Source organism: Brassica oleracea, chromosome C5, assembly GCF_000695525.1.
Source record: "Brassica oleracea var. oleracea cultivar TO1000 chromosome C5, BOL, whole genome shotgun sequence".
In the NCBI taxonomy this organism is placed as follows: domain Eukaryota; kingdom Viridiplantae; phylum Streptophyta; class Magnoliopsida; order Brassicales; family Brassicaceae; genus Brassica; species Brassica oleracea.
Window position 1 is genome coordinate 35,515,548 of NC_027752.1, and position 10,148 is coordinate 35,525,695.

General features: G+C 36.7%; 3 protein-coding genes across 3 annotated transcripts; 2 read left to right on the forward strand and 1 right to left on the reverse strand.

Moving 5' to 3' along the window:
• Positions 1–248: 248 nt before the first annotated feature.
• LOC106295790 (polyadenylate-binding protein RBP47B-like) lies at positions 249–3,029 on the forward strand. Its single transcript, XM_013731774.1, has 6 exons — positions 249–781; positions 1,234–1,717; positions 1,795–1,877; positions 1,951–2,081; positions 2,182–2,275; positions 2,691–3,029. The coding sequence occupies exons 1-6, from the start codon at positions 398–400 to the stop codon at positions 2,787–2,789; spliced, it is 1,275 nt and encodes a 424-aa protein (XP_013587228.1). The 5' UTR covers positions 249–397; the 3' UTR covers positions 2,790–3,029.
• A 916-nt stretch (positions 3,030–3,945) lies between these two features.
• On the forward strand, positions 3,946–5,144 carry LOC106345128. The gene is made up of 2 exons (XM_013784384.1): positions 3,946–3,957; positions 4,644–5,144. Exons 1-2 carry the CDS (start codon positions 3,946–3,948, stop codon positions 5,142–5,144), a joined length of 513 nt encoding a protein of 170 aa, XP_013639838.1.
• A 199-nt stretch (positions 5,145–5,343) lies between these two features.
• LOC106296163 (CDPK-related kinase 2) lies at positions 5,344–8,783 on the reverse strand. The gene is made up of 10 exons (XM_013732238.1): positions 8,201–8,783; positions 7,399–7,529; positions 7,220–7,261; positions 7,037–7,145; positions 6,573–6,948; positions 6,390–6,502; positions 6,198–6,305; positions 6,062–6,124; positions 5,816–5,983; positions 5,344–5,740 (listed from the first exon to the last, which is right to left on the reverse strand). The coding sequence occupies exons 1-10, from the start codon at positions 8,735–8,737 to the stop codon at positions 5,597–5,599; spliced, it is 1,791 nt and encodes a 596-aa protein (XP_013587692.1). The 5' UTR covers positions 8,738–8,783; the 3' UTR covers positions 5,344–5,596.
• Positions 8,784–10,148: the final 1,365 nt, after the last annotated feature.

A 10,148-nucleotide genomic window follows, 5' to 3' on the forward strand; every position in this document is an offset into this window, starting at 1 on the left:
ATCCTCGTGAGTACGATTAAACAAATCAGGTAATTTACTACAAAACAATAAATGCAACTGTCGTAAACGCGGTGGAATCAGAGCCGTCCATCTCCAAAAAAAACACAAACACGGCTTTGGGTAAAAAAAAATGGGCCCCACGTTTCGGCCACGACCCATAGATTCAGCCTTAAACCCACAAACTCTCTCTCTCTCTCTCACTCGCCTCCCTTCACGACCAAATCTCTCTCTCTCTCTCTCTCTCTCTCTCTCTCTCTCTCTCTATCCGCCACTACCACAGCTCTCTAGAGCCACTTCTTCTTCGGTCTCGGAGAGGGAAACAGAGAGAAAGATCAACATAAGCTTCTGAAAAAATCTAGCTCGGAGATATCAGATCGGATCCGGACTTTGTTTAAAGATGCAGACAACCAACGGCTCAGATTCGACGTCAGCCACGCCTCCGGCTAACCAAACGACTCCTCCGCCGCCTCAGCAGTGGCAGCAGCATCAACAGTGGATGATGCAGTATCCAGGCGCGGCGGCGATGATGATGATGCAACAGCAGCAGCAGCATATGATGATGTATCCTCACCAATACCTTCCTTACAATCACGGTGGTCATTATCACCACCACCCTCCTAACCTCCAATACGCACCGTATCATCAGCAACACCATAACCACCACCAAAAGACACATGAGCGTGGTGGATCTGGAGAAGACGTCAAGACTCTATGGGTTGGTGACCTTCTTCATTGGATGGACGAGACTTATCTCCACACCTGCTTTTCTCACACCGGCGAGGTAATAAAATATGATGTCCATGAATGATTTGTTACGTGTGAAAAGTGATTTGTTTCCAGATCTTGGTCTTGTTCTTGATGTTTTCTTGTGTGTTTGGTTTGATTCATTGTCTCTAGCTAAGGACTTTTTTTTTGGCAAGTTTTTTTATTTTTGAAACTGCTTTTATTGGATAAGATCCAATGATTATTTATTGAATTTTTCATAGAAGAAACAAATATGGTAATGGAAAAATATTATTTGACTTGAAAATGACATGACACCTTCATACTTCCGTTTAGGCAAAAAGTATTGTACTACGTTGCCATGTTGAGATGATCTTTTCTTGCTTAGAAGAAAATAATAAAAACATAAAAGCATGAAAACAGATTATTAATTTGATAATATTTTTCAATTAATCATACTTACATATTTGTTCTAATTATGTAGTTATGTTTTGTTCTACTGATGTTTAGGTTTCTTCTGTGAAAGTTATTCGAAACAAGCAGACACTTCAGTCAGAAGGATACGGTTTTGTTGAGTTTCTTACACGTGCTGCAGCTGAAGAGGTTCTTCAGAGCTTTAGCGGTTCTATAATGCCTAACTCCGAGCAAGCCTTCCGCTTAAACTGGGCGTCTTTTAGCACTGGTGAGAAGAGAGCAGTAGAGAATGGTCCTGAGCTGTCGATATTCGTTGGAGATTTGTCTCCGGATGTGACTGATAGTATGTTGCAAGAGTTGTTTGCTGAGAGATATCCCTCTGTCAAAAGCGCTAAAGTTGTGATTGACTCCAACACCGGCCGGTCTAAAGGTTACGGTTTTGTTAGGTTCGGTGATGAGAGTGAGAGATCAAGGGCTTTGACTGAGATGAATGGAGCTTTGTGTTCCAACAGGCAGATGAGAGTTGGTGTTGCGACTCCTAAAAGAGCTGTTGCTAATCAGCAACAACATTCTTCACAAGGTGACTGCACATATCTTATAAAGATAATAATGCTTCTTGTTAACATTCAACAAAGTTTTATGTTTTGGTTGGAGTAGCTGTGATAGTGGCTGGTGGACATGGAGCAAATGGTTTCACTGCTCATGGGTCACAGTCTGATGGTGATTCAAACAACTCAACAGTGAGTTGTCATTAGCCTTTTAACCTGCTTTGATTATTCTATCTCTGTTTCATTTCCTCTTATTCCACTGCAGATATTCGTTGGCGGACTTGACCCTGATGTTACTGAAGAAGACCTCAGAGAACCTTTTATACAATTTGGCGAGGTTGTTTCAGTGAAGATCCCACTAGGCAAAGGATGTGGGTTTGTCCAACTTTCTAACAGGTATGGTCTTTTACTTAGAAGTGTGGGCTTATGTCAATCATAAGATTGAGCCAACCTAATGTGTAATCTCAAAGCGGCATGCTGCCTTTGGTTGTGACAGGAAGAGTGCTGATGATGCGATCCAGAGTTTGAACGGGACAGTCATCGGCAAGAACACTGTCAGGCTCTCTTGGGGAAGAACTCCGAACAAGCAGGTAAATGTTTTTTTACTATCAGTAGACTAACATCAATTATTTTGGGAGGGTCAAACTTTGTCAAGAGGGTTTTTTCTAATCCTGGTTGTCATTATATAATCAAACTTAAAGTTAGTGGTAGACTTTAGGCAATAGCTGGTGGTGGAATCTATCTTGCTCTTCCCTTCGTTTCCTCTTTTGATTGTACAAGTTGTAATATCTAACACACCCAACTTGTCACTTCCCTTTAACATGGTCAAAGTCTTGATTTTCTTGTTCCCCATATTCGTACGACTTAAAAATGATTTTTAAACAAAAACTTGTTCCCATTCCTGTTAACATTGAGGTCATCAAGTTCTTGTTTCATGTCGCACATGTCTGATAAATATCGACTCTATCTATCTCTCTTAATGTGTTGGTGTCTACTTTGTGGCAGTGGAGAGGAGACAATGGAGGATACTCGCGAGGACAAGGTTACAACAACGGAGGCTACGCTAACCACCACGACTCCAACACCTATCCTGCCGAGACTTGAAGATAATAAGAGACTCGAAGTGTTCATGGATCATAGTGGTTTAAGCCTTCTGTGATTCATAACACATCAATCAAATGCTAAAACTTGTAGTCGAAAAAGAGAATTTTGTTAGATTTGATTTGGTTTTGATAGACTGAAACATGTTGGTTAATGGTTACTGGTGTCTTGTCTGAAGACTAACATAATGGTTTGTTCTCGTTAGATAATTTAGCCGTGCAAGTTAAAACCTTTAACTTCTCAGTTCTCACAACAGCTCCATTATAAATACAGCTCAAAGCTTAACCCTCGACACTACGCCGTTTTGGCTTCAGGTGGGGTCACGTGACCCCTTTAAATTTGGGGAAATAATATTTTACTAAAAAGGAAGTCATATTTTTTGTTTTACATTTTCGTTGAAATTTAATTTTTATATTTGTGTTTTTAGTCATATATATGTTTTTCTTTGTATAATATTTATCTTAAATGATTGAAGTTTTAATAATTGTATTTTAAATGATTGAAATTTTAATAATTGTATTAAAATAGTTGGAACACACTTATATCAATAGATCATGTTCCTGTTTTAATAGTATTGATATTTTCCTAAAATTATTATAATATTTCGTAAAAATTTGGCATTTACCCCAAGTAATTTATGTTTACATTTTCATACGCCCCATTAGTTTAGAAAAAAAATATTTTTATTATCTAATTTTTAATATCAAACTAGATCATGATCCGCGTGACCGTGCGGATTTTCTTTTATAGTAAAATATTTTTGATTATGCAATACAATATATCAATAAATTAGTATAATTTGATGTTATATATTATCTAATTTATAATAATATTTATGTAGCGTATAATATTATTATTATAAAATCTATATTTTTATTTTATTTTTGTAACAAAATTTATTTTGAAAACATTATTATGTAACAATACTGATTTACATAATTTTTGTTTTATTCTAAATTTGAAACATACGTGCAAACTAAATTAAGTTGAACCTACATAACAGAGAATTTGATATATAGTTATTAATTAAACCAATTTAGTATAGAAGTTTAAATAATAAACCAAATTTTTTTTTTAACTTAGGAGAATACACAGACGTTAATAATAGTAGAGTAAAATCTTATAAATACGATATGAATAAAAGTCAAATGTTTCATCTATGAAAGAATGTGTAAATTAGTTGTATTACATAGTAAAAACATTTAAAGGTGAGACTTCTAAGTGGTCTAAATTAAAAAAAAAACACATTGAAAGAAGATGTATATTAGTTGTATTACATAGTAAATACATTTAAAGGTGAAACTTCTAAGTGGTATAAATTAAAAAATTACATATGAAATAAATCATAATTTTTGTGCTAAATAGATAAGAATTTTTATTTTTAAATTATAAATAGAAAAGAATATTTATTTTTAAAAACATCCTTTAAAATACTTCTTAAATTTAATTTTGAAAATTAAATCATTTTTTTTAAATTGTTATTATCATTAAAATATTATTAAAAGTATTTTATATAATTATTAAAAAATTTACAATCAAAACTAAACTAAAATTTAGTTTCTAATTATACTTTGTGATAATTAAAATTTTAATTAACTAATTTCGAAAATATATTTTAAAAAGATTCTAAAAGTTATTTGAAAGATTTTGTTAGACATTTCTTTAAGATATTTATTAGTATTTGAAATAAAAATAAATATATTCAAATATATTAAAATTAAGTTATGTAAAATTTAATAATTTTTCCAAAGATGATTTAAATAAAAAAATCACAAATGAAATAAGTCATGACTTCTATTTTAATAGCATAGATTTGTGCCCCTTGTAAATAATATTTCTACTTCTGCCACTCTTCAGGTGGTTGCTGATCACAAGAAGATATTTTGGGACGTCTGCGTGAAAGCTCCTGGTGAAGAAGCCGACACTTCTCATTTCAGAGACGGTCTTCTCTACAAGCGTCTTACTTCAGGCGACAATGTTTTGGAGAAAGTCACCAACGTTAGAGGTCACCATGTGAGACCGTACAACGTTGGAAACTGGTGTTACCCTTTTCTCTCTTTCTTGATGACGCCGTTGTCTCCCAACGGCTCTGGCTCGCCGCCGGATAATCTTTTCGATGGGATGCTGATGAAAGGGAGGTCGGTTGTGGGGGAAGCTATTGGATTGCTTAAGGCAAGGTGGAAGATTCTTCAGAGTTTGAATGTTGGAGTGAACCATGCTCCTCAGACTATTGTGGCTTGTTGTGTGTTGCATAATCTTTGTCAGATTGCTAGAAAGCCTGAGCCGGTGATTTGGAAAGATCCGGATGAAGTTGGATCGCCTGCGAGAGTTTTGGAGAGTGAGAGGCAGTTTTATTAGTATAGGCAGAGTTTGAGAAAAGCGTTGGCTTATGATTTGCATCAGAGGCTCTCTTCAAGGTGAAAAAAAAGACATGAACATGACAGTTCTTGGTCAAGAGCTGGAACTTCTTGTCATTGTTATCATCATGTAAGAAGAATGTGTTCTCAAGTGTCATTTGTAGATTCAATCCTCTTGAGAAAGATTTAACTTTTTAAGCTTCAACTTGAAGGATTCAGAATCTCTCTTCCATTAATCTCTTAAAAACATCACTATGGACTGTTGTCTGATTACAACTTTCAAGGCGTGTCTGAATTTAACAGTAAACTTTTGCATTTCTTTATAACACTATGAACTTGGGAATGAATGAGTCTCTTAATACAAATTCCAGTTTACAATTCCATAACAAGATCAGTAAAGTTCTTTGACATCTCCATCCCCTATGTATGCTTTTGGATCTGTCATAACGCCCATCACCGTGTTTTAGCTAAAGGCTGTCGAGTAGAGACACCGTGCAACAATTTGACAAAACCCAAGAAGCTTAGTTTCCCATCAGTGTGTCTAATCCAGTCATGTAGGATGGTATGCACTGGGATCGATGATCCAACACCGAGTTCCTACAAAAACACGTATGTTCCATTTAGCACTTGGTTGAAAATATAGTGAATAGAAAGGGACAATGAGAAACTTACGGAAGCGAGTTCTTCGATGACGATAACTCGGTTCCCATTCATCTCAAAGAGCTCATAAGCATGGCGAACGCTCTGCTCCCAACAATCAAGTGACTCGTGCTGATGAACACTAATGGAAGCTGCACAAAACTCTTCAAAATCCATCCCTTTGTATTCAAGTCCATTTAACTGTGTCATTAACACCCAAACTTTTTGTTAACCAAACTGATTAAGCAAGAAGAGCCGTAAACAAAAGCAGGACAATACCAATGCAAGAAAGTCTGGTATCCGTGACTCCTTCATTGCTTCTGTCGCATTTGAAGCAAGTGCCTGTCCAACAGAAAATGAGCATCTAACTTTGAGCTGTATGTTAGAGTGTGTGAGAGAGAGAGAAGGTACGTACCGATCTGATGTTATCCAAAGTGATGAGGCCATTTTTGTTAGGTGCTAAAAGTGCAAACTGTGCTTTCAGATAAAGAAGTTCATCTGTGATTAATGTCTTGGACAGAGCCTGGAGAGAGAGTATAAAAGTTAGCATCAACACTAACAATGTGAAACAAATAACACAATGAAGAGATTGCAAGGAAAAATGTACCATCAAAGCAGCTTTGCGCAAAGAAGAAGATTTCAAATATGCTTTCATCTGCCTGAAGATCAGAATATCAAATGGGATATTCATCTTCTTACATCCCGCGATCCATGGATGCACTGGAGAAATGCACTCATCAGAAGATATGAAAAAGAAGATAAACCAAAGAAAGATTGTGGAGTTACTGACTCAAAGCTTGAGAGGCTGTCATTCTCTTTCGTGGATCTTTGTACAGTAACCGTTTAACAAAATCTTTTGCTTCAAAGGACAATGAAGGCCAAGGAGGCTCATTAAAACTCGGATCAGATTTAAGAACTGCTCTGAAGATCCCTGATTCAGTTCTTGCCCAAAAGGGACGGCTTCCACATAGGAGAATGTATGCTATGACTCCTATACTCCAAACATCCGCTTCCGTGGTGTAAGATCTGTGTAGAACTTCGGGGGCTACGTAATATGCACTGCCCACTATATCGTTTAGTCTTTCGTCTGGTCTGACAAAGTCTGATAAACCAAAGTCTATCACTTTCAACTGAGAGTTGTCCTCCTTGGAAGTGTACAAGAAGTTCTGGTACATGCAAAGTATTTAAGATTAGGGGAAGTTTCAAATGAAAATCTTTCTTATGAGTTTAAAAAAGAGGAGAATAGAGGTTCACCTCTGGTTTTAAATCTCTATGAACAACTCCTTGGAGATGACAGAAAGCTACAACGTTAAGGATCTGTGTAAGGACAGCTTTTGCATCATCTTCAGAGTATTTCCCTCCCCTAAAAGACAATGTGACATAGTCAGACCAAAAGTTAATAAATGGCAAATGAATCTCTTTCTTTTAATAGCAGACCTTGCTAGTATTCTGTCAAGGAGTTCACCACCTCCACATAACCTGAAAGTTCCAAGAAAGCAACTGTTTATTCACAGAAAATATGAATCTGAAGATATATAAGATTATTTTCCTGTAAATACGATTAAAATCTAGTTGATTCAAGCATTGTATGTAGCATGACAGCAATTTGTTCTTACTCCATTACGATATAGACGTTGGCATTGTCCTCGAAAGCATCATAGAATTGTACTAGATTGTTATGTCCAGATAACGCCCGCAGGATTTTCACTTCTCTTCTCACATCCTCTATAGATATTGCAGTTGTCATCTGGCAAAACCAAATACTAATGAGCAACGGTGACAGCTACTGCGAATCATGAAGTCAGATAAGTTGATTGCATGTTACAAAATTGCATGAGGACCATAGATACTTCTTCATTTACTTGATGACATAAGCACAAAAATGACTATGCTTCCAATGAATTATTGACCAAGTTATAACGTGTAGAACTTTTTCACCAGAAAAAAAAGTCAGCAAAATTTACATCTACTACCATTGAAAATCTCTTCACCTTTGACAAAACATATTAAACTTATCAAAAACCTTTACAACCTAATCCGAGTTCAAAAACATGTTGTCTTTTCTATTAATTTCTAAGCATAACAGTCCCACTACTCCATTTAATTTTTCCAACAAGAAGACAGTAAGTTCATAGAGAAGAAAGAAACTATCAAGAGAACCTATGAATGATTTCTTCTACTGGCAGCCATAGGCTAACATTACCATGAAACAGGGTAACATCTAACAAACCAAATCAGACAACAACAAAAAGAGACCAACACATCTGTAAAATGATCAAATTTCAAGCTAATAGTAGAATACAATGAGGCATTTCTCTATCTATCACCAATCAATCAAGAGCATGCAAACTCAAAGCCAAATGAAGCATAAACCTTAAGATTAAAACTTGAGAAAGTATAAGATTGTAAAGCTTTGACCTTAGATTTAGGGATGACTTTAACAGCAACCTCATGATCCTTGAGCTCTCCTTTCTTGAAATTAGCAGAGCAAGTATACCCAAAATGCCCTCTCCCAATCTCTTCCCCTAACTCCATCCTACTCTGAAACTCCCTTGAGAATCCGAATCTCTTGTCCAGCCCCACCTCCTCTCTCTCCTTCTCCTCCTCCGTCTGCTTCTTCTCCGCCGGCAAAGTAGCTTCCTTCTTCCCCTTTCTCCGCCGCAGAACATCCCGGATGTGTTTCGCCGGTGACGGAGGGTGGAAAGCACGCGCGAGCTGACGTAGCGGAGTGCTGGTGACGCTCTTGATCTCTCCTCCTCCGCCTCCGTCGCGGCTCTTGTTGCGGCGGTGCCTGGCGGGGCTTGGAGTGTAGAATGGGAGGAAAGGAGAGGACTTTACGGCGGTTGAGGTACGAACAGGTGTTTTCCCGGGATGGACAGGGGTAGAATCGTCATTTTGTGGGAACGCGTCTTTGGGTTTCACGGAGGAGGAGGGTTTGGAGGTACAACCTCCCATCGTCTTCTCCGGTTTACAGTCAAATTGAAAGAAAAAAAAAAGAAATTTAATTTTGAAAAATTAAAAAGACAGAAGAAGAAGAATTGGGACAGTGAGCTTTATGAGAATCACAGCAAAGACATTGAATTGAAGGTCTGGTTTTTTAGAGAGAGGCCACATGGCAGAATCTGCGGGTGTGTTGATCTGATGAAGGTAGATGTGGATTGGTGGAGATTTAGTTGCTTTTTGCCACGTGTTTTATTTTGAAAATTTTATTAAAATTGTTTTGTTTTCTTGTTTTACTTTCGGTTTAATTTATCATTAATTATTTGTCTTTTTTCTTGTCTTTTATTTTGTGGGGGCCTTATAGTTTTTTTTTTTGGTCTTTTGTATTTTGATACTTTATTTAGACGAATATCAAACCAATAAAAAGTTTGGAAATCTGTTTTTTTAGAGAAAAAAATGGTAAATATGTCCCTTTAGACTAATTTATACTACTTTATGTCCTATTAGACTAATTTTTTTCAAAATGGCAGTAATGCCCTTAAAATTGTAATTTTTTTAAAAAGATATATATTGAGTTCGACAAAGGGGATCGATCGATCCCACTTTACAAGTTATAGTGGATCGATCGATCCCGATCATTATTCAGAACAAAAAAAAACGCGAAATATATACTGATCGACCTGGTCCATTTCACTCGATCGACGAAGGTCGATTTACACAGATCGACCGATCTGTAAGAATAGATCGATCGATCCCGTGCCGAGGAAAGAATCCCAAATCGAGGAAAGTATAGTTATGTAGGAGAAGATAAATGGAGGTTTTTATCATATTCTCTCTATTTTGCTGAGTTAAATTCGGTTCAAATAAGATGTATCAGAGTATGGGATCGATTGTTCCAAACTGTCAATCGATCGATCCAAATTTCCGATCGATCGATCCATATTTTCGATCGATCGGTCGGTACGAGATCGAGCTTTGCCGATCGAGAGAACTGTACCAGGTCGATCAAAAGATTGTCCGTGTTTTTGTTTGTTTTGCATATTGATCAGGATCGACCGATGGATCGACCGTTCTTCTAACCAAGTTAATACGGCATGAAAATTAAACAAAGTTTTCCCAAACTGAAACAAAGTTACTAAAATTCAAGCAAATATAATCAGAAAAACTGAAACAAAGTTGTCACAAACAGAAACAAAGTTACTAGAAATCAAGCAAATGAAGTTTGGAAAACTTTCACTAAATTGTGAAGAACACAGCAAACAAATCCACTATATTGGCATCTTGCAAGTTGCTCTATTATGACCACCAAGACCACATCTACTGCACTTACGAGACTGACCCCCCTGTGATCCTTGTGATGATCGGATTTTGTCTTCAACAGTTTCATATCTGCGTTTTCTATTTCTTCCAAGAGATCTTCTTGTCT

Coding starts and splice junctions, on each gene's coding strand:
- LOC106295790 (XM_013731774.1), top strand. CDS start 398: ATGCAGACAACCAACGGCTCAGATTCGACGTCAGCCACGCCTCCGGCT. Junction 782..1,233: donor GCTTTTCTCACACCGGCGAG/GTAATAAAATAT, acceptor ACTGATGTTTAG/GTTTCTTCTGTGAAAGTTAT. Junction 2,276..2,690: donor GAAGAACTCCGAACAAGCAG/GTAAATGTTTTT, acceptor ACTTTGTGGCAG/TGGAGAGGAGACAATGGAGG.
- LOC106296163 (XM_013732238.1), bottom strand. CDS start 8,737: ATGGGAGGTTGTACCTCCAAACCCTCCTCCTCCGTGAAACCCAAAGAC. Junction 7,530..8,200: donor AAGTCATCCCTAAATCTAAG/GTCAAAGCTTTA, acceptor TGGTTTTGCCAG/ATGACAACTGCAATATCTAT. Junction 5,741..5,815: donor TCATCGAAGAACTCGCTTCC/GTAAGTTTCTCA, acceptor GTGTTTTTGTAG/GAACTCGGTGTTGGATCATC.